This window comes from Amblyraja radiata, chromosome 21 (assembly GCF_010909765.2).
Source record: "Amblyraja radiata isolate CabotCenter1 chromosome 21, sAmbRad1.1.pri, whole genome shotgun sequence".
NCBI lineage: Eukaryota > Metazoa > Chordata > Chondrichthyes > Rajiformes > Rajidae > Amblyraja > Amblyraja radiata.
The window spans coordinates 19,555,290-19,579,714 of record NC_045976.1 but is presented as its reverse complement, the minus strand read 5'-3'; the positions used below and the strand labels follow the sequence as shown (position 1 = coordinate 19,579,714).

General features: G+C 44.2%; 1 protein-coding gene across 2 annotated transcripts in view; it reads left to right on the top strand.

The window, feature by feature from the left end:
• cog5 (component of oligomeric golgi complex 5) overlaps window positions 1–24,425 on the top strand; it is a 111,440-nt gene that overhangs the window by 10,507 nt on the left and 76,508 nt on the right. For both annotated transcript variants that reach the window (XM_033039707.1, XM_033039708.1), the window contains exons 4-6: window positions 5,769–5,823; window positions 9,480–9,549; window positions 12,653–12,773. In XM_033039707.1, coding sequence (XP_032895598.1) covers window positions 5,769–5,823; window positions 9,480–9,549; window positions 12,653–12,773 — 246 coding nt within the window. The remainder of the gene's footprint in view (window positions 1–5,768; window positions 5,824–9,479; window positions 9,550–12,652; window positions 12,774–24,425) is intronic.

The window sequence follows — 24,425 nt, the reverse complement described above, 5'->3', positions numbered from 1 at the left end:
ACATGATGTAACTAAATGCCACATGGCTAGTACATGAGACAATTAAATCTCCAGAAATGCCTCTCATCATAATTGACAGTACATTTGTTGTAAGATGCATATGGAATCAAAGCAAGCCTCAAATAGTTACATTTTGGTGTGTAGGTTTCATGGAGGGAGCTGCCTAAACTGCATTTCCAGGACATTAATCCTAACCATTGCCCAATTTGGCTCGGATCCTTCAAAAATGCAGCTCCACTATAGTTATCTTGCATGCTGCAGGCTACCAGTAAAGCAGATGTAAGAATGAGGCTATCCTTTCTAAATGTGTATGAAGAAGGAACCAAATAAATAGAAAAGTAACTAAATATTTTCCTGCTGGCAGAACTCCAAAGTTTGATACAATTCTTATGTAGATGCCAATTCCAGAATATTTGGTTTGACAAGTTTATTTTTCATGTAATAACATGTACAAACAAAATCAACTAATAAATAACATCTGGTGTATATCAAATTGTATCCCTAATTTCCAGGTAATTATGTTTCCTCGTGCGAGGCTGCAGAGCTGAAAAATATTTTAATTTGTTAACTCGTAAGCTGCAGTTAATTTTATAACAAACAAATAATCATGTTTTATTAAAGCTCATGCTCATACAGACAGATCAGTTGAAATCACAAATGTTTTTAATGTTATTTGGTCCTTGGCCATTTAATTGATTTCATTGAAACAACATGTAATTTATTTTAAGGATGTGTTTGTGAAATATCACATAACATGAAAGACTCTTGCCAAGCCAATAAACAGTAAAATATAATTGATTCAACATTCAACATAGTGATTCAACATTTTTTCACGATTTTTTTTTTTTTAGATGACAGGAGATTGAACTTCATAATCTGATTAGATGGATGTGCCAAACTAACAGACAATCGGATCGAATTGCAGTTATTTCACTTGAAATATTTTTGAATCATTTAAGAAATTGGCAGAAAATTCAACTGCAAATTCTTTTTTAGAGCATTGCCATGTCTATTTTTTTTAACGAAAATGTAATTAATTTCATTGCTAATTAAAAGGCATCAATGCTGATGGCTCCAACCACATGCCCTCGTTTGTTTCTCCTTGATCTAACTGTTCCCCTGCTTGCCTCCAAACCAGCATCCCTAATTTCTTCACCACCCTTACTAACCACGCCACTTCCCTCCCCACACGTAGATAACTATGCACTCCCCTTTTCCTCTGAGCCATGGTATCTCCTTCTTGCTCCCTCTGCCCTCAGAGCCACAACTCCAGTTGGGCTGCTACAATCACAGTTGACCACCTTTTCTCAAATGCTGAATGTCTTTTCTCAGCTGAGGCCTTGAGACCATGATTTTGAGCTCTTCTTCCATCGCGGCACCTATTTCTTTAGCAAGGAATCCTCGTTCCCCCATCCCAGTGATGTCTCCTTCTTCCGTCTCCAACATTCTTCCCCCTGGGCTCCCTGTGCAAGCCTCTTACCCTCACTGGGAACTTTTTATTTTCAATTCCATTGTGGCATCAATGGTCTTGACTTTCCCACTCTCCTTACTAACTGCAATCTCACTCCTCTAAATCCGCACATTCAGTAACAATGCCTATATTTTAATCTAATCCACTGACAAGGGAGGTGCCGCTGTAGTCTGGCAGGCTGACCTCCGCCGTGCTGAGGTCAGGCGCCACCTCTTGGACAGCCCCGCATGCCCACATCTTGATCATGACCCCAGAGATGAACACTAGGCCTCCAATTCCCAAACAGTCACCAATCTCATCGCCTCCAACAATCTCCCCTCTACAGCCTCCAACCTTCTAGTTCCCCAACCTTGCACTGCCTGATTCTATCTCCTTCCCAAGATCCAAGAGCGGGATTGACTTGGCAGACACATTGTATCTGTTTTCTTGTACCTAATAGAACTTATCTCCAAATACCATGACTCCATCTTATTCTTCCTTGTCCATCCCTTCCTACCAACATCCGAGACACCTCGCACGTTCTTCAAAACTTCCATAACTTTCAATTCCAAAGCCCCCGTTGTGACATCTTCACCACAGGCGTCCAATCCCTTTACACCTTCATTCCCCACCAGATACGCCTTGGGGGCCATCTGGTTCTTTTTGAACAGAGACACAGTCACGTCCTCTCAACTAACTCTCTCCTCTGTCTAGGAGAACTTTTCCTTGTTCCAAACGTACCCTGGCATCATTCCTCAACTCTTTCTCACCATATTGACTACCCATGCAGAACTTATGGATTTCATCAACTTTAATACTAACTCTATCCTACCTTCAAATTCACTTGGACTATCTCTGACACCTCTCTCCTCTTTCTTGATCTCTTTGTCTCCATCACATGCGACAGGGGATGTCTACCACAAACCCCTGATTCCCACAGTTACCTTGACCTAATTATTTCCACCCTGCTTCCTGCAAGGATGCATTCTATTCTCTGATTTTTTTCTGTCTGCATTATACTTTATTGTATCCGCGAAGTTCTCTTTTATTTAGTAAACGTGGCTTCCGCCTTGCTGTTGTGGATGGATTCCTCACTCGTATCTCCTCTGCAACCCGCAGTTCTGTCTTTGCTCGCCCTCACTCAGATGGAACAAGGATATAGTTTCCCTAGCCCTCAACTTTCACCTCAACAAACCCCGTATTGAACACATCATTGTCCGACATTTCCGTCACCTTCAATGTGATTCCACCACCAGTTGCATCTTCTCATCCCCGCCCCTCTCCACTTTCTGCAGAGCCCACTCCCTCCGCAACTCCTTGGTTCACTCATCCCATCAAATCTAAACCCTCTCTCTCCCTAGCAGTTTTCCCCAGCAACTGCAGGAGATAGAACACCTGTCCCTATACCTTCTCGCTCACCTCTAACCCAGGATCCTAGCAGCCCTCCCAGGTGAGACAGAGGTTCACATGCACCCTTTCAAACCTCATTTACTGTATTTGGTGCTCCGGTTGTGCCCTCCTTTACATTAGATTCAGATTCAGATTCAGATTCAATTTTAATTGTCATTGTCAGTGTACAATACAGAGACAACGAAATGCATTTAGCATCTCCCTGGAAGAGCGACATAGCAAATGATTTGATTAAATAATAATAAGTGTCCGGGGGGGGGGGGGGGGGGGGGTGTGATTGGCAGTCACCGAGGTACGTTGTTGAGTGGAGTGACAGCCGCCGGGAAGAAGCTGTTCCTGGACCTGCTGGTTCGGCAACGGAGAGACCTGTAGCGCCTCCCGGATGGTAGGAGGGTAAACAGTCCATGGTTGGGGTGAGAGCAGTCCTTGGCGATGCTGAGCGCCCTCCGCAGACAACGCTTGCTTTGGACAGACTCAATGGAGGGGAGCGAGGAACCGGTGATGCGTTGGGCAATTTTCACCACCCTCTGCAATGCCTTCCGGTCGGAGACAGAGCAGTTGCCATACCATACTGTGATGCAGTTGGTAAGGATGCTCTCGATGGTGCAGCGGTAGAAGTTCACCAGGATCTGAGGAGACAGATGGACCTTCTTCAGTCTCCTCAGGAAGAAGAGACGCTGGTGAGCCTTCTTGACCAGAGTTGACGTATTGTGGGTCCAAGAGAGGTCATCGGAGATGTTGACTCCCAGGAACCTGAAGCTAGAAACACGTTCCACCTCCGTCCCGTTAATGTGGATGGGGGTGTGCGTGCCGCCCCTGGACTTCCTGAAGTCTACAATGAGCTCCTTGGTCTTCTTGGAGTTAAGGGCCAGGTTGTTGTCAGCGCACCATGCTGCTAAGTGCTGGACCTCTTCCCTGTAGGCCGACTCATCGTTGTTGCTGATGAGGCCAATCACCGTTGTATCATCTGCATACTTGATGATGGTGTTAGTACCATGTACAGGTGTGCAGTCATAGGTGAAGAGGGAGTAGAGGAGGGGGCTCAGCACACAGCCCTGTGGAACGCCGGTGTTCAGGGTGAGGGTTGAAGAGGTGTGCTTGTCTAACCTAACAGACTGGGGTCTGTTGGTTAGAAAGTCCAGTATCCAGTTGCAGAGGGAGGGGTCGGGTCGATGCCCAGGTTACCGAGTTTGGTGATCAGTTTTGATGGTATAATGGTGTTGAATGCTGAGCTGTAATCGATGAACAGCATTCTTACGTAAGTGTCTCTGTTGTAGAGGTGGGAGAGGGCGGAGTGAAGTGCCGTTGAGATGGCATCCTCTGTACTCCTGTTCTTGCGGTAGGCAAACTGATAGGGATCCAGTGTGGGGGGTAGGCAGCTTTTGAGGTGTGCCAGGACCAGCCTCTCGAAGCACTTGGTGATGATGGGGGTAAGTGCAACTGGGCGGAAGTCGTTGAGGCGTGCCGCAGTGGAGTGTTTTGGCACTGGCACGATGGAGGTGGTTTTAAGGCACGTGGGGACAACTGCTTGGGCAAGTGACAGGTTGAAGATGTCAGTCCAGACATCTGTCAGCTGCGACCAAGTGTAGACTAAGCGACCCTTTCACCGGACAGTTTTGCTCCGTCCGCAAAATCCTGCTGGATCTCCTGGTTGTTAACTATTTTAACTCTTCTTCCCAACCTGATATCGACCTTTCTGTCGTTGGCCACCTCCATGGCCAGAGTGAGGCCACACATAATCTGGAGGAACAGCTCCACTTGGGTAGCTTACAAGTCGACAGTATGAACATTGATTTCTCCAATTTCAAATAATAACTCCCCTACATCCCCTCTCTTTACTGTGCCCCTCCACCCCAATGCCCAGTGTACACATTCTACCATCATCTCCCACTCCCCCAAGTCACCCAAGTTACCCTGCTCCTTTTCTCTGCTCCATACACTCATCACATCCCAGAGTCCCACATTCCCTTTTATCCCCTTTTCCCTCCCCTCGTCCCTCTCATCAATTTATATCCCTGTCTCTAGCTTTACATTTCACTTCTCTCCTTGTCTGATACCCTTTTGTTTCCTTTTCACTTCTAGTCTGTTGCTTACTCCACACATCTGCCAATCAAAACCCCTTTCATCTGTATCCACCAGCCACTTGCTAGGCTCTGTGCCACTCTGACCTCTCTTTTGCAGCTTTCTCTCCCTACTACAATTAGTCAGAAGAGTTCCATTCTACAATGTCCATTCCTTCCACAGATGCTGCAGAAAAGTTCTGACGTGAAAAGTCATCTATCCTTGCTCTCCAGTGATGCTGCCTCACCTGCTGAGTTACTCCAGTACTCTTTTTTTGTTGTAAACCAGCACCTGCAATTCCTTGTTTCTATGAGTTCCCCAACACTTTGTGTTTTGCTCAAGATGTCAGCTTTTGCAGTTCCTCGTCTCTCTAAAATAGTTTTACGTTCCTTTCGAGTTTAGAAGATTATAAACTAAAATAATCTGATTTTTTTTAAATCATGGGATTTAGTGGAATGGTGATAAAGAAACTATGTTATCTATCATGGTGAAACAGACTTTCACTTAAAGCTAGATCATTTAGGAATAAATTCAGCAAGCAAATTTTCTTTGTACATAGGATTATGGAAATCTAAAAATCCTGGAAGACCTAGCATACTGGGTCAATTGAACTTTTTAAGATTTAGATTGACAACATTTTGTTAAACATGCAAAAACGTGCAAAACGGTAAATTTAAATAGGGCACAAATCAGCCGTGATCAAATGTAATGATTAAGTGCGCAATTGTCCCTCTTTCTCGAAAATAACAGTGTTGAATTTTAAAAGTTATTAAAAATATCTTGTGCATTAATGTAAATGTTTTGTAGCTTTATATCTTTCTAATAATTTGACTCTAATACATCTTAGGAGTTCTTCAGATGATGCAGACCCGGATTTCTGCTCTTCAGTGCACCATTGACAGGTATAGTGGAAGAATAATACCGTTATCATGATAAGGTTTCAAGGTCAGCACATGTACCAATTAAGGTACAGTATAATTTGAGTTGCCATACTAAGTGAAAAGCAACAAGACACACAACCACATAAGTTAACATAAACACCCATCACAGTGGATTCCACATTCCTCACTGATGGAAGGCAATAAAGTTCAATCTTCTTCCTCTTGTTCTCCCGCGGTCGGGGCAGTCAAACCATCTGCCGTCGGGACGATCGAAGCCCCCGCAGCCGACGATCGAAGCTCCCGTTGAGTTGATTAAAACTCCCACGTCGGGGCAGATGAAACTCACCGCGGCATGGAGTTCCCGAGTCAGCCTCTTCTTACCAGAGACGGCAGTTGGAGCTTCGATCCCCGGCAAAGGGATCGCAAGCTCCGCGATGTTAAAGTCCCGCTGTCTCCCGTGGCTTGGAGCGCCCGTCGGTCTCCAGGAAAGGCCACGAACTCCACAATATTAGGCCACAGTGGGGACGGAGATGCGATACGGGAAAAAATCGCAGCTTCGTTGCGGGAAGAGATTGGAAAAAAATGTTTCCGCCAACTCCCCCCCCCCCCCCCCCCCCCATCCCCCACGTAAAACAAACCAAGGAACACTAAAACATACTTTTAACACATACTTAAAATAACAAAAAGGAGAAAGGACACAAAGCGAGGTGGACACGACAATGAAGTGTGTATGTGATATTATGGCACCAGGAATGTTTTGCCTGTTACCTAGTACGACCACACGGATTGTTTCACATGTGATTATTCTATGATGTTAAATGAACAATATAATATAGAAAGAATGGGTGACTTTTTGAGTCTGAAGAAGGGTCTCGACCCGAAACATCACCCAGTCCTTCTCTTCAGAAATGCTGCCTGTCCCACTGAGTTACTCCAGCATTTTGTGTCTATCTTTGGTGTAAACCAGCATCTGCAATTCCTTTCTACAAATATAATATAGAACTTATGTCTATTTTATGTTGTGTAAAATGCATACACACTTTCTGTAAAGTAAGCTAATGTCTGATCGCATACTTGGTGAACTTGGAACAAGGTTAGGTAAATGAAATGCAGAGTAACCGTGATGTCATTTAATGCAGCATGGGCTCATGTGACCTGTGCCTAGTAATAAATAATAAAATGATATAATAAATGATGAAAGGGGACATGAAAATGGTTAATGAAAATATTTAAAAATCATCTTTTAAATATAAAATATTGGCTGGTAATAGTTCAAAATTCTTACGTCAGGCTGTTGTTTATAGACTACAGCTCGGCGTTCAATACCATCATCCCCCCCCAAACTGTTTACCAAGCTCACGGAACTGGGTCTTTGTGCATCCCTCTGCAATTTGATCCTCTACTTCCTCATTCACAGACCACAGTCTGTTCGAATTGGCAGAAATACGTCATCCTCAGTAATAATCAGTACGGGAGCAAGGCTGCGTGCTCACCCCCCTGCTCTACTCACTCTATACTCATGACTGTGTAGCCGGACATAGTGAGAACTCCCATTTTCAAGTTCGTCGACGACGCCACCGTTGTGAGATGAATTACAGATGGCGATGAGCCAGAGTATAGAAGTGAGATCGACCGACTGACCAAATGGTGCCAGCTCAACAACCTGGCTCAATATCAGCAAAACCATGGAACTAATTGTAGACTTTGGAAGAGGAAGGTTGAGGACCCACAATCCTGTTTACATCAATGGTGAAGAGAGACAAAAACTTAAAATTCCTGAGCGTGCATATTTCCGACAATCTTTCCTGGACCCAGCACTCTGATGCAATTATAAAGAAAGCACATTACTGCCTCTACTTCCTGAGAAGGTTACGGAGATTTGGTATGTCAAAGAGGATTCTCTTGAACTTCTACAGGTGCACAATAGAAATCATATTGACTGGTTGCATTGTGGCCTGGTTCAGCAACTTGAACGTCCAGGAGCGGAAAAGACTGCAAAAAGTTGTGAACACTGTTCAGCCCATCACCGGCTCTGACCTCCCCACCATCGAAGGGATTTATCGGAGTCGCTGACTCAAAAAGGCACCTAACATCATCAGGGACCCACACCTTCCTGGCCACACACTCGTCTCACCACTGCCAGCGGGAAGAAGGTACAGGTGCCTGAGAATTGTAACATCCAGGTTCAGGAACAGCTTCTTCCCTACAACCATCAGGCTATTAAACACTAAAACCTCATAAGCTATGAACTACAATACAGTTTTGTTATATTATTTATTATGATTCCATATTCTGCTGTGCTGCAGCAAGTAAGAATTTTATTGTTCTATCTGGGACATATGACAATAAAATACTCTTGACTCTCTTGACTCTTGAAATATAAATATGCATTTTCTGTATGTTAATATGATCCTGCACACTCTAGGATTTTGAAAGAAAGTGATACAGTAGATAGAAAGCAAAATATTCCTGATAGGGGAAGACCAAGAAAATGGCTTTTGAAGGAAGGGATTAGAGAATACTTAACACAAAAAAGTGTTAGAGGCATGAATGAATCTGTGACCAACCTGTGACCTGCGAGCTCCCGACGAGTTCGGGCCGCCGCTGCCGCCGGAACGCCACAGCTCCGAGGTCGGGTCGCCGCTGCTGCTGGAACACCACAGCTCCGAGGGCGGGTCACCGCTGCCACTGCCGCCGGAACGCCACAGCTCCGAGGTCGGGTCGCCGCTGCCGCCGGAACGCCACAGCTCCGAGGTCGGGTCGCCGCTGCCGCTGCTGCTGGAACGCCACAGCTCCGAGGTCGGGTCGCCGCTGCCGCTGCCGCCGGAACGCCACAGCTCCGAGGTCGGGTCGCCGCTGCCGCCGGAACGCCACAGCTCCGAGGTCGGGTCGCCGCTGCCGCTGCCGCCGGAACGCCACAGCTCCGAGGTCGGGTCGCCGCTGCCGCTGCTGCTGGAACGCCACAGCTCCGAGGTCGGGTCGCCGCTGCCGCTGCCGCCGGAACGCCACAGCTCCGAGGTCGGGTCGCCGCTGCCGCCGGAACGCCACAGCTCCGAGGTCGGGTCGCCGCTGCCGCTGCTGCTGGAACGCCACAGCTCCGAGGTCGGGTCGCCGTTGCCGCTGGAACGCTGCCCCAGCTCCGCTATTTGGCCTCGACGGAGACGGGGGATACGACAAGAGAAGTCGCATCCCCACAAAGGAAGAGACCAAAAACATGTTCCCCCCCACCCACACACATACACAACCTAATAAACCAAAAATTAATTAAAACAGGACAAAAGCACAACAAAAAAAACAAACGGACTGCAGGCGAGCCGCAGCTGCTAAGGCAGCGCCGCCAAAGTCATATCGCCACCAGATTATATTCTTATCATGAAGTGAAATCAAACACAATAATCTGAAGATAGACATTTCTGGAATGTTTTCTTGAAGCTAGTTTGATGGTTTAGTAAAAGATAGTTGCCGTATTGAATCTGTTTGTGGCCAAGGAAAGTGAGTTGGCTGTTCAGAGCTGAGCATTCTGGTTTTGTCAGGAACTCAATGCACATAGCATTATATATCAGTTCTTATTTCAAATTCTGCATTGACTATACAGTAGCCTCAGTATTGCACAAGATTTCATTTCAACAACTCATTCAATCAATTGGTTACTTAGCAGTTTTATTTCTTCTCAACAGGATCCGAGGAAAAATTATTGATCCATATAACAAGATTGTTGCTCGGACTGCACAGTTGGCCAGATTACAGGTATATTACTAAAACATAAATCTGTGTGTAAGAAATGAGTGTTGGAAATCTTTGCTCATACTCTTGGAACCTTTGAATTCCCCCTCCCATCCACTGAACAAAGTTTGAGCTATGTTAGTTACACTCAAAACATGCAAGTTCTGCAAATGGATAATGAGCTGGGTGAAGGGTAGGAAATTATAATCCTTGAGTGGGATGCCTTGAGATTTGGGACTTTTTTTTCCTCAAGACGGCAGCAGAGAGAGGTGAGAGATGTTGCTGGCAGCATGCAGTGGAACACACATGTTTTGACCCATTAAAAAGTATAAATCTGCAGTCAGAACTCAGCAGTAGGAAATGGGTTTTTAAGCCTTTTAAATGCGTTAGCGATCTTATGATCATTTGGTGGACCAGAGCACTAGAACGCAAACATAGAACCTGGAGTGTGGGACTGGTGATGAAGACTATGAAGTGCTAGTCAGGGGAGCGATTGTAGACTGCTTTGAATCAGGGGTACTGGGCCATGTTCAGCAGAACTGAATGGATTTGTTGTAGTCACCACCAACCTCATAATTTGCGTGGACGTGCAAGAAAACTGACATTACTGACTGAAGGAAGCTCTTTATTTTAGATGAGATCTTCAGTGGTTGTTCTTTCCATTGTCTGTTTGGATGGAATAATTGCCATTAAAGAAAGATGGGATAGACACAAAGCATTTTCTACAGTTTTGACCTTGTAAGTAGGAAACCTGCCAAATCTATCGTGATATCAGTAGGGATTATTCCTAATGCAATGTGGAACAACTTGCATATACTGGCAAAATATTGTTGATTAGAATCTTGTTGTCAAAGATGGCTTGCATTTTGGCGGTGCATGTCAAATACGGGCCCTTTTTATTTACAGTGCCCCCCATAATGTTTGGGACAAAGACCCATCATTTATTTATTTGCCTCTGTCCTCCACAATTTGAGATTTGTAATAGAAAAAAATCACATGTGGTTAAAGTGCACATTTGGTGAATAAAGTCACATGTACTTTGTTGCAGCATGGAGCCGCCGCCTTTTCCCTCTTCAGTCTTTTTGCAATAGCCTTACCTCCACTTAATCCTTGTAGAGTGCTGCCCCCTTGTGTATCTTTGTGAGATTCTCTTTCATTCAGCAGAATTTGGATTAATTACTTCTTTTCTACTGTATCTTTAATCTACTTCTCAAATCTGTACTCCCTGTCTTAGAATATGCTTCCATTTTATCTTCTTTAAACCTATTCATCAGCATCAATATTCTTGGTCATTATAATGCTGTTAAAGCCTAGATCTGGGACGCTTAGTACTCCAGACATACAAGAAGTCCAGATAAGACTGCCGCCTCACTCGCTCACTGGCTGCCGGCCGCACTCACTCAATGGCTCCTGCCTCGTCGTGATGGTGGACGCAGCTCGCTCTCCACACTCTGCTCACTCCGCTCCATCAGTTTTATTCTCCTCGCCGCCGGTGATTGACAGCGGGTGACGGAGGGGGCGGCTTTTACGATATTTAATCCTTCATAACTTTTGAAAGATTCCACTGATCGGAACAAAACTTGGTGCACTTGCAGCACAGGAGAATGGAGAGTAAGGTGCCGAAAAATCGTAGCGCCAGCACGTACCATTTTTGCACAAATTTAAAAACAACGCAAACCGGAAGAGGACATGATAATAGTTTTAGTTAAGTATAGATAGATGTGCCAGTCTATCCTAGCCAATTCCCGTCTCATACCATCAAAGTTATGAAAGACCAATGACACACCTACATGAGCTCCCACAGCCCTCGCGACTCTGTGATCTTGGTCTCTGAGGCTGACGTCAGAGCATTTTTCAAGAGGGTGAATCCATGCAAAGCATCTGACATGGACAATGTATTTGGCCATTGGTGAAGACCAGTGTGGACCAACTGGCTGGACTATTGAAGGACATCTTCAACCTCTGTTGCCTGAGATTTTCACCTGCTTCTACAGTCTGTGGTACGCTCCAGTACCCAAGAAGAGCATGTTGACCTGCCTCAATGCCTACTGTGGGGGTTCACTTGCATGCACCGTAATGAATTGCTGCAAGAGGATGCAATCAACTCCTGACAAAATTACGACATGGTTCCGCTTCAATTTTCACGTTGGGTTAACAGCAGATGGTATTTAACGGATCTTCACACTGCTCTAGATCATCTAGGTAACAGGAATATGTACATTAGGCTGCTGTTCGTCAACTGTTCAGCGATGAACTCCTCCAACCCTTCCATTGTCAAACACCAATACCTGAGCTTCTATACCTCCCTCTGTAACTGCATCCTTGACTTTGGCAAACCTCTAAGTGCAGATTGGTAATATCTCGCCACATTTCTCATTACGCCAGTATTTTGTGTCTATCTTGTGTAACCCTAACCCTACCTCAACAAATGAATACTACGGAACACCTATTGCACTACCATGGACTAGTTTTCTAATTGTGTTGGACTGGGAGAAAGGTTTTAACTGTCTATCCTATCTATGCCTCATAATTTTATATGCTTTATCAAGTTTCCCCTCAACTTCCAACGTTCCAGTGAAATTTATGTTCTTGTGTGTTATCTGAATCTACGTGCTTACGACACTGTTGCAAGCAAGCTTTTTAATTATAACTAGCTCACCGTATATATGATAGTACGTACTTGACTTCCATTATTTTTCTGTCTATGCAAAACATTTAAACTATATCTGTGGTCAAAGAACCACACTCTGAAAGTTTCTATATATTAATAACGTTTTGATATTTATGCCAAATTTAAAAAAAATGTAGAATGAGGGCAAATATTTAAGCATTCCTGCATGATTCTTATAAGAAACTGTTGTGATGGATCAACGGTTTTTATTCTAAAGATCTTCATAAAAATGTTCAACCATTTTGCATGTTATTGTCTGGAATCAAGAAATACCACCATGTTTAAAAGTAAGTTCCCCACATTTAAATAAAATGATGTTAATATTATCCAATTTTAATAATGTGTAAAATCAAATACCAGTATTTAAGCATTAAAGCTTTTTGGTTTAACTGAAACTGAATTAATGTGGTTAATAACAATACTTCCAGTAAATAAATATTCTTGACTTTCACTCAGGCAGCTTGTGATTTGCTTCGAAGAATAATCCGCATTTTGTACCTCACTAAGCGGTTGCAAGGGCAGCTGCAGGGAGGAAGCAGGGAGATAACTAAAGCTGCACAAAGTCTCAACGAATTGGGTGAGTGAATAAACCCTGTGATGTTACTTACGAAATTGACATTGTCTTTATACCACACGATACCACATCGATTTAAGGTGAAGGGGAAAAGATTTAATAGGAATCTGAAGGATAACTTTTACACACAAAGGGTGGTGGGTGTATGGAACAAGCTGCCAGAGTAAGTAGTTGAGGCTGGGACTATCCCAACATTTAAGAAACAGTTAGGCAGGTACATGGATAGGTCAGGTTTAGTGGGATATAGTCCAAACGCGGGCAGGTGGGACAAGTGTAGCTGCGACATGTTGACTGGTGTGGGTAATTTGGGCCGAAGGACCTGTTTCCACACTGTATCACTCTATGACTCTATGACATGATGTTTTTGTACCTTAATGCAATTTATTTCATGGAGACACAATTGCTCTAATTCGAGGAGTGTTTAATAATATGTCCTCCTTTTTGGAATTGAAATTAACTTTGTCTCACTGGCCAAAGACATCCTTTTAACAGGTATTTATCCAGCCGAGTTGGAGTAAGGCCATTTGCTAGTGTTAGTTTTTACTTTCTATTGGAGTGGTTTTACTTTTCTACTGAAGAAGCATTTATGGCAAGCACTACAAAATAACAGTATATAGTGATTTCTCATATCTATTTAACTATGCTAAACATCTAGTTTGTGTTCATATTTTCTTATTGTAAATAGGTATCATTCTTAATGATGTCTGTGTAAAACTAGTTTTGTTTGTTTCTATGCGTGTGTGTGTGTCTGTCTGCGTGCCCATGTGATCCAAGAATTACGCCAAAACGGTACACGATAACACGACAATTTTTGCACCACCTTACTCATAATTGTCCTGTGGTGTGGTCTCAGGTTTTGTTCAGATTGATGTTATATTTTGCAAGTTATTCACATTTTAACTGTACAAAACCCCAATTTGAGAAAGATTTCTTCCCTCTGCACTGGCACTTACAGCTATGACGTCACAATTGGATTGTAGCCCTGCTCGCTACAATGTTGCTATACCAGGACACTGAGTCCTGCCAGGGGAAATAAGGGGAAAAGCAGCCCCTGCGCAGTTGGGTGAGTGGTGGAATATTGCGTTGGGGGAACGGGTTGCGTTGAGGGAACGGGTGAGTGGTGAAATATTGCCTTGGAGAATGGGTTGAGTAGGGGGACCAGGCCTCCCGTGTGACAGGGACCCAACGGGTCCCGCTTGGTCCAGTGTGTATATATATTACTAAAACTCTTATCTTGTTTCTATGTCTGTCTGTCTGGGCTGTGCTCCTGAAATTACGGCAAAACGGTACACGATAGCGCTACAATTTTTGGCCCACCTTACTCACCATTGTCTGTGTGTGTGTTTTTATCAAGTTTCGTTCAGATTGATGTTATATTTTACGTTATTCACATTTATAACTTTACAAAATCCCACTTTAGAGAAGAATTTCTTCCATCTGCACTGGCAGTTAGTAGCTATGACGTCTCAATGGGATCGACAATAGACAATAGGTGCAGAAGTAGGCCCTTTGAGCCGGCACCGCCATTCAATGTGATCATGGCTGTTCATCCACAATCAGTACCCCGTTCCTGTCTTCTCCCCATATCCCCGGACAATGACATCATAATGGGATCTCGTTTACATAAACTGCCTTTGAGCAGTGTTCCAGCCCACAATGACATCACAATGGGATCAGCAGCTTTTGCCTCAAGGGGAGTAGAGAGGGGTTATGAAGGGAGGGAGGGAGAGAGATTTAATCAAAAAATCTGTTTTAATCAAATTCTTGGGTGGTGGATTCATTATCCAAAAAAATAAAACGCAGTTTTCATTTCAAAAAAAAAAATCCAGAATTTTACTTGTGAGTGGGATGGGGGGGAGGTGAGCGCTGATGATGCTGCGTGGGGATGATTGATTGCGTGGAGCAATGCCTCCAATGAGCGATGCCTGCATTGTTGGGGGCTATGGATAAGTGGTGGAATATTGCGTTTGGAGAATGGGTTGCGTTAGGGGAACGGGGCCCAACGGGTCCCACTTGGTATATTACTAAAACTCTCATCTTGTTTGTATGTGTGTGTGTATGTGATCCTGAAACTACTCCAAAACCGTACACGATACCGCTACAATTTGTTGGCCCACCTTACTCACCATTGTCCTGTGGTGTGCTGTGGCAAGTTTCGTTCAGATTGATCATATATTTTACAAGTTATTCACATTTTAAATTTTACAAAAACTACTGACAAAAATCACTTCCACTTGCACTGCCCGTTAGCAGCGTATGACGTCACAATGGGATCCCAAATCTCATTTACATAAAAAATTGCTATTGAAAAAAATTAAGTTTTATTCAAATTCTTCCGTTTTCATTCACTACGACGTCATAAAAAATTGCAATTTAAAGAAAACCCTCAGTTTTAATCAAATTCTTGGAGGGAGGTTTCATTTACAAAAAAATCTTGATTTTCATTTGGGGGGGGGGGGGGGGTGGTGGGAGAGGGTAGAGGTTTCATTAACAGAAAATATGTCGCAATTTTCTTTGTGGGGGTGGGATAGGGGGGAGGTGAGTAGTGGGGGAGCAGGTGGATGGAGGGAGAGGAGGGGGTTAGGGAGGGGAAAGTGGGGGAGGTGAGGAAGGAGAGTGGGGGAGGGGGGGGTAGAGGGAGAGGAATGGGGAGGAGGGGGGGATGGAGGGGGAATAAAGGGAGATGAGTGCAGTGGAGGAAGAGGGTGGATAGAAGGAGAGGAGGTTGGGAGTGGGGGATAGAGGAGGAGGGCAGTGGGGGAGGTGAGGAGGGAGAATGGGGGAGTGGGATTGGGGAAGTGAGAAGTGTAGGAGCAGGGAGATTGAGGGTGAGGAGGGGGGTAGGGAGGGGAGAGAGGTTATGGAGGGAGGGTGTGAGTGACTGAGGGTAGAGGAACAGAGAGGGAGGGCTAGGCGAGGGAGGGAGTGGGGAGGGGAGGAGGAGAGGGGAAAGAAGGCAGAAGCTGAAGAGGAGGGGGAGGGAGTAGGGGAGGGGAAGAGGAGAGGGGAAAGCAGATGGAGGGTGAAGAGGAGGGGGAGGGAGTGCTGGGGGATGAAGGGGAATGGAGGAGGATAGGGGTAGGAAGAGGGATGGCGAGGTGCAGTTAGGGGAGGGTTGCTGTGACTCGCATCACAACGGGGATCTCTGGCATCACAACAGAACCCGTCAGCCGCGCCTGCGCAGTTAGGGGCTATGGGTGAATATTACTTTGGGGGAACGGGCCCAACGGGTCACACTTGGTCTAGCACTTGTTAAAAGCAATGATAGGATGCAGGTTTCCAAATACATGTAAACCTAATAAATACGAAATGTATAATTATTGAGATAAAATCATTCTATGTGGTAGTGAGCTCTTTTTGGCCCAACAAGTCTATTCTAGCCATCAGCACCTATTTATACTGATCCTACACTAATACCATATTTTATTCTGTCGATGTTCTCGTCAGCTTTCCCCACATTCTACCACTCACCTACAAACTAAGGTAATTTGCAAAGGCCAATTAGCCTACCTAGCTGTAAAATATTGCTGGCTAATTTTATCCTACTTTCAAATAAACATCATCTGTGGATGCAATAAAAATATCTCACTGATCAGTGAGGACATTTTTTGTAATGTAAAATATAGATAAACAGTACCTTTTATCTATTTGTCCATTTCAGCTGTCTATAGTAACACCAATATCGTAATTCTCCATCATGACAACCATGGGGAAATTATGAACTATTTGCCTTGAATTTACATTAAAAAAAAGATTGTAATCCCATTGTGTACATCATGCCCCTTTCCAGATTCACCTACTCCTGTTTAGCAAAGACTAAAAATCACCACCCACTAATCATATTATCGCCCTTTTACTCCAGTGCCGAGCATGCATGATATGCTTACTGTTCATTGAATGTCCATTTAACATACAGTTATAGTGTTGGAAAATATGCAGAGACATCTTGTTCTTGAGTTACTGAAAGCTATAGTAAGCTTTTAAAGTTGTTAGGTGGGCAAACGGTATATTAGGCAAAATGAAATAGTTGTGATAGAAGGAGTGCAGTGTAGGTTCACCAGACAGATCCTGAGAATGGTGCCTTTGTTGTTTGATGAGAGATTAAGTAGACCGGACCTAGGAAAGTTCAGATAAGTGCTGTCAATGAAGCACACTTGTCGATTAACAGGGTAGATGCATTTAATTGTGATGTTCAAAACCAAGGGGTCAGGGAATTTAGAAATAAGGATAAGAAAACATTTTGCAGAGGACAGGGAATCACTGGAATTCTCTGCCCAAGGGGACTGTGTTGGGTCAACTGTCAACTCTACTTAGGAGACACCACAGTATTTTGGATATTAAGAGAATCTAGGGAGATGGGTCAGTACAGAAATGTGATACAGAATTAAAAGATCAGGCATGGGAAGCCACATGACCTTCTGCTAATTATATTTCCTGTTGAACAATAATAATCTGCATTAAGAATGAGGGGGGGCGGGCTGGAGGGTTTTGATCAGTGGAAGAAAAGCCTTTTCAGTCGACTATCTTGTGCAGACATTGTAAATTTGTTCTCTTATCCGTCAAAATGAACTAAAGGCCTTTTTAAAAATTATTTAATCTGGAATTTGGCAATTTTTATCATATATTTTATTGTGTCCACAAATTATGCATTTAGTTTCATTAGAATGGAGAGTAAATTTATTGTATTGTCTCCCCAGTGTTGCCTCCTGATGCCTTTTGAAATATATCAGGAAAGAGAGCGAAGTGCATGCCTTAACCCTCATAAGAGCTGATCAGGCAGGTGAAGAGCCAGATTTACATTTTTTTGATAATTACACAGTCCAATTTATTGATTTGTGAAGTATTGCAAATCTGGTTGAACTCGATAATGTCCTTAGCAATCTTTCCTCACCCCACCCCCTATTTTCGACAAATGGCAACAAAATAATCTTGGGTGAAATCTAGATTGAAATTTCAAGCAAACAGCATTGAGGAAAACTTTAATTAGTATGTGTCACTATTGGCATACCTTAACGTTTATCACAACAGGGCTATAGTGCAGGCAATGCCAATGGCATTGTTTGCTAGTAATTTACCCACCCACGTTAAATCAGATGCGTTGCCAGCCAAGTTTGTTACGAAAGAGTGTAGGTAAGATGCTGGGAAGACTATCAGCCCTTCATTGAACCATGGAATATTTACTGTTGAACCGGCGGATATAGTCTTGATTCAAATTCTCATTCGGATTTTCTCGCATTACAGTTTTCCTATAATTAATATTGAGTTAACTGCTGAAGTTGGACTCGTAAATCGTCAAGAGTGGTTTATTGTCATATGTACTTAAACGGAACAATGAAATTCTTACTTGCAGCTGCACAACAGGTTTGTAAACACAATACGCATTAGATCAAATAATAAACAAAAAAGCTCAATAAATTAAAAAAAAAGTTAGTGGAAAACAACCAAAGTCTGAAGTCCCAAGTGCAACCATGGTAGTTCGTAGTTGAGTGTTTAGTTGAAGTACGTAGTGTTCAATAGCATGATGATTGTTGGGAAGATTCTATTCCTGAACCTGGATGACTTTTCACTTTCTTCTTCATAATGGCAAGAGTGAAAAGCGAGCATGGCCAGGGTGGTGTGGGTCCTTGATCATTTGTACCAAATGACATTGCAAACCCCGTTGATTTATTGCGGAGGAAGGCAAATTGTAGTGCTTCCTCATTTGTACCAATTGTGTTCTGTCAATAAGGAAGTCGGGGATCCAGTTGCAAAGAAATGCACAGAGACCCAGTTCCCTGTACTTGGTAACGTGTTTGGCAGGGATGATGGCGTTGAACGCCAAGCTGCTGTTAATGAACAAAAGCCAGATGCATGTTTCCGAGCAAAGTAACTAGCCAGCGACATTGCAAACCCCGTTGATTTATTGCGGAGGAAGGCAAATTGTAGTGCTTCCTGATTCTTGCTGAGGGAAACGTTTAAATGCACTAGGACCAACCTCTCAAAGCACTTCATCACCATGAATGTTAGTGGCATCGGTCAGTAATCTTCCCCTTGCTCCTCTTGGGTACCGATATTCATTGATGCTATTTTAAAGCAGGTGGGAACCTCGGAACTCAGTAATGAAAGATTGAAGATATCTGCAAAATTTCCAGCCAGTTGATACATGCAGGTTTTGAGAACACGACCAGTCACACCACCGGGTGCAGATGCTTTACCTTCGACCTCCTTCGACTATGTTGAAGACTGGCTTCGACCATGTACGTTTTACTGCTGTTTGCAGTAGCCTTTTTGCTTCAGCAGCCTTTTAAGAAAGGCAGAAGGGGAAGAGCAAGGGTGAAGAGGAAGCACAAGAAGAGGTCTCAATGGGTGAATGGAGATGATGTGATGGACTGTCCCAGGACACCAGATGACTGGAAGAGATGGAACTTTAAGCACACATGTGGGGCAGTGGATGGCAAGCATGCCATTCTTGTCCCTGTCCCTGTACCTCTCATTTTCCTTTTTGTACAGGATGGCATTCTGCTGGCACCATTACTCAAGGTCCCACTCCTGCTGCCTGGTGAAGGTGTAGGGCATAACCTTCCTCCCTCACCACCAATGGGACACAGGATGCTGTGTCAGACACAGGAGAAAGGGCTGCTTTGCTGCCTTCAAATGAGGCAGTGAAGGATGGGGTGGTGGTGGGGACATATACTACCACCCTGGTCTCCTCCTCCAGTGGTTTCTCATGCAGGGCTACCTCCTCCTGCTCTATCACCTCCTGTGGCATCACCTGCTGCCACTCCTCCTCTTGGGTGGGCAACACCTGCATGGCCGGCTTTTTTGAGGGTTGTGCCCTCCCCCTGCGCTGCTGCCTTTTTGGTGCCATCTCTAAAACACAAGTCTCCTCTCCAAAAACCCCCCCAGCTATGAATGAACTTGGAGTGACAGAGGTGACGTTCTGCTGTTTAAATAACCTTTTTTTCCCTACTGACCTTTTTTTCACCCCGGAGCAATTACCTTTGAATGCCTCCGACCACCTACGACTGCCTACGACTAGCATCACGACCTACCTACGAGTAAAAAGAATCGATTTTTTCCATGCCGACCTTTTTTTACTCGTGGACATTTTTTATCGGGCTAGAAAAAACGGCGCGAGCTAGTTGATGCCACGAGTACCTACGACTAGCATCACGACCTGTTACGACCTACCTACGACCTCCTCGACCTTGTGGCGACCATGCTGCGAGTATGAGTCAAGGGCAAACTTGGCAGAGGTCGTGAAAGTGGGACAGGGGCTTTGGATTGCAATTCAATTGGATGCTCTTAGGGCCACAAGAAACTATATCAGTGTTCTCTCTATTGAAGTGTGTGTAGAACACATTGAGCTCGTTCAGGAGTTTTGCCTCGCTGCAGTTAAGTTGCCACTTGAGTTTGCCTTGTAGAAAGTGATGGCGTGCAAGCTGACGAACATCCGCTTCGTCCTCTAGTTTAGAGCAAAAGTCCCTTTTAGCCTTTTTGTTGACCTTATCAAGATCGTATCTAGACTTTTTATATGAATCTGCATCTCCAGACTTGAATGCCTGAGATCGGGTCCTCAGAAAATTGCGGGTTCATTCAAGGCATCTTTCGGGGCAAACTCAGACGGTTTTCATGGGAACACACATTTCCACATCAAGTCGGCAATAACTGGCGTATTCATTCAGGTCCATTGAATAGCAGTGGGTGAGGGTGTTTGTTCCTCTGATGCTGCAGGAAATGTGCTGGTGGTAGTTAGGGAGTGATTTCTTCAAGCTGGCCTTAAGGTCATAAGGAATAGGAGTAGAATTTGGCCATTCGGCCCATCAAGTCTACTCCGCCATTCAATCATAGCTGATCTATCTCTTCCTCCAAACCCTATTCTCTGGCCTACTCCCCATAATCTCTGACACCTGTACTAATCGAGAATCTATCTATCTTACTGAAGTCCTCAGCGATGATCAAAAAGGCATCTGGATACAGTGTCTAATTTTTGGTGATCACGGCGCGCAGCTCCTCCAGTGCTCAATAAACATGTGCCTGGGGTGGGATGTAGACCATGGTCATGATAACGGAGGTGAACTCTTTCAGAGGTGGAAGGAACAGCATCTTCACCACAAGGTGTTCCAGGTGCAGAGATCAGGAGTTGGACAGGACTGCTACATCTGAGCAACATGACGAGTTTACCATGATGTGGACGCCACTGTCTCTCCTTTTCCCAGATCCCTCCGTTCAATCCATATGATGAATGGAGAAACCTTCAGGCTGGAGGGCTTTGGCTGGAGAGCTGGGGGTGAGCCAGGTCTCTGAAACAGAGCACACAGTATTCCCTCATCTCTCTTTTTGAAAAAGCAGCCTTGCCATTAAGTCCACAACTTTATTCTCTAGGGACTGTACATTGGCCAGCAGAATGGTGGGGAGGGTCATAGTCCCCTGAGCTTCAGTCTTTAGGCCCTGTCCCACTTACGTGACCCTGGCACGCTAATTACGCGACCTCATCGTCGCCGTGAGGCGCGAAGGTCGCGCGCGTCATCATGCACCCGCACAGCCGTCTGGAGCGCGTGATGTCATTTGAAGATAGACACAAAATGCCTGAGTAACTCAGCGGGAACGGCAGCATCTCTGGAGAGAAGCAATGGGTGATGTTTCGGGTCGAGACCCTTCTCTCTGGGAGTAGAAGTGAGGGCGGACCGGATCCGCAATGGCCGTGAACCCCAGGCTGAGTTCGACGATCGTTTGCCTGCTTCTGTTGCTGTTGGAGGTGAAACGTTGCATCGCGCCAGGGTCTTGGGCCTGTCCCACTTTGGCCATCAGTTACGCGACAGCCCGGTGGCGCGCAAAGATTTCGTTCGGTACAAAATCCTGGAGCGCCGCGTGATACTGCGCACAACGCCATACCCCTCCGCGCTTCTCAGTGGGACCGGCCCCGCGCCGCCACACAATGCCCGTGCGCCTCAACGCGACGACGAGGTCGCGTAATTTGCGTGCCAATGGCACGTAAGTAGGACAGGGCCTTTACTTGCCGGCTGCCTAGTCGATCACGTTTCCGGACACTATAGAGGCCTCGCCGGTGTTCCCTGTAACTGTACTTGCTGCACCTGCGATTCTACATGAGCTGTGGGAAAATACTTGCTATCAGGGATCCTTTACGATCGGTAACTCCCCTGCCGTTGGGAGATTGCAATTGTACTATTCCATTTAAATGCACTAGCAGCTTGTGTTCAGCACTGATATGTGCGGTTACTTTTACCCAGAAGTTCAGAACTATTATATTTAATCCTTTGCTGTTGTGCTAATAGCAAAATGTTGCCACAGAACAGCACAATTTTATTCTGGTGAAATGCGTGGTGCCATTCTCACGAGCTTGGTAAATATTTTACTTTTGAATTAATGGTGTAGTTAGTCTCAATGTAACCACAGCATTTAGAGATCTTCCCCAGTTTACAACTGGATTTATTTTCCAGTGAACTGCTTGTAACTCAACAGATCGTAATTTCAAAATGTGGCCTTCCTGCAATAGATTTGAATAAAAACCAAGGGCAATGTGTAGCTAAACCAGGGCACATAACTAAATCATTCAGATATTGCCACAAACTGAGTTCCCACTTCATAACCTGAGAAGGACCTGCGTTTCAAAACAATGACTCAGTTCATGAGTATTTCTTAAGATATCCTGAGAATACTGATGTAAATGCAAAGTTGCTCCTCTTTACTTTTCTCTGCTAAATTTGAAAAGCTATGGGTCAGCTATGGGTACAACTGTAGTAGTATTTAAAATTAAGAATGAATGTACCTTCTAGCTGTTTGTGGGGGGAAAAAAACATTTTATTCAGTTAATACAATTCATTGGCCGTTCTTGAAATAACAAGTGAATAAACAACGAGGTGATCGCACTCTTTCAAAGGAAATCAATTCTAATAACAGAGAGATTATAAAATAGAAAGAATCTTTTTTTTCTCTCCATGCATGCTACCTGATTTGCTGAGAATCTCCAGCAAGTTCTGTTTTTTTAAATTCCAGATTTCGAATATTATGCAGGGTTTTTAATGTTTATAATAACAGTTCCCAGAATGCTGTGGGGATGGGGGTCATTGAGTATATTCAGGGATAAGGGTTTGCCAGATATTTGTCCAACAGGTCATCCCCAGAGTACTGTCTAATATACAGTCAATACATACAAAAGAGTATTTGGGAGACCAGACATTGCCTTTGCTGACCATTCTAGATACTAGTTGGAATTTTGCAACATTGAACCCAAGAATACATTCCACTTTACATGTTGATGTTCACTTTGCAACTCTTTGCATCTGAGCCAGCAGCATTGTCTTTTATAAAACTGTTGATAGCATTTAAAACCACATCAGCAATAAAATCTTTCAAAAGTGTATCATTATAAACCTGAGATAAGCCTGGGCTTGATTTGTTAATGCCAGCTTTATTATTAAGAAAAGCAGAATGAGATTTATAATACTTCTCAGAATATGTTTTGGGGAGACATCTTCTCAGGAATGGAACCTTGCCGTAACCAGGGAGGACCTGTACAAAAGTCAACGGGGGTGGAGTAGAAGTTGAAAAACTCTGACACAAAATTGGATCAACTACCATATTGAATAGCAGAGCAGGCTGAAGGTGCAGATCAGCTTACTCCTGGTCCTGCTTCTCATACCCTACTGTTGCTGATTCTGTTGCTTTATCGGCACTGTGCATCTTGCACAAAATGATTATATTAATTTATTTGAAGTTTTATTTGCCTTGCCTTTTTAATAGACAAGTGTGACTCTCAAGGAGAATTCATGGGTGAAGCAATGCCTTAGCAGAGCTGCCAAGTAGTACGGATTTTCCGTATTTTATACGGAAATGCGATAAGAATACTGATGTATGATTTTGCGTTGTTAAATACGGATTTTAAAAAAATCAGACCATAGATAATCGTAACAACGAGTCACCGCTGTGCCGGCCGAGGTGCAGCGGGCGGGTGGGAACAACCGAGATCGGCCTGACTTCCTGTTTCATTAACATACCACTCGCCAATGGAAAAGTAATAACCTGGTAAATTTGACTTAAGATCTTGCTGCTTAAAAAATGCAAGGATATAAAAAGTCATATTGTATCTCTAAAAATTATAGCAGATTAAATCTATTAGTATTTTAAATGTCAAAATCTGGATGATTATTTTTGTTGGAGGCTGGAATCTCTCTGTCTCGTTCTTTCTCTATCTCTCGTTCTTTCTCTCCCCCTCTCCCCCCCCCCCTCTTCAGACAATCACAAGTACTCTCACTGATGAGAGTTTAGATCAGTCTGAAGAAGGGTCTCGACCAGAAATGTCACCCATTCCTTCTCTCCAGAGTCGCTGCCTGTCCCGTTCCAGGTTTAAACAGAGAGCTGTCAGTTTAACGCGTGGGAATTTAAACAAAGAGCTGTCGGTTGCAGCGTTATGGGTTCTAAATGTAACGTTACCGGCTGGAGTGCTATGGGCTTTAAACATAGCATTATGGGCTTTACATATAGCGCTATGGCCACAGCGGTATGGGTCACAGACTGTTCGGGAAAATTCTCGTATAACAATGAGTCTTTAGAATTCTCTTTCTCAGTGGAAGTTGAGCCTTTGACAATTTTTCAGGCAGTAGTAGAATTCTGGATAAGCCTAATGGTGAAAGGTTACCAGTGGGATTGCAGTTA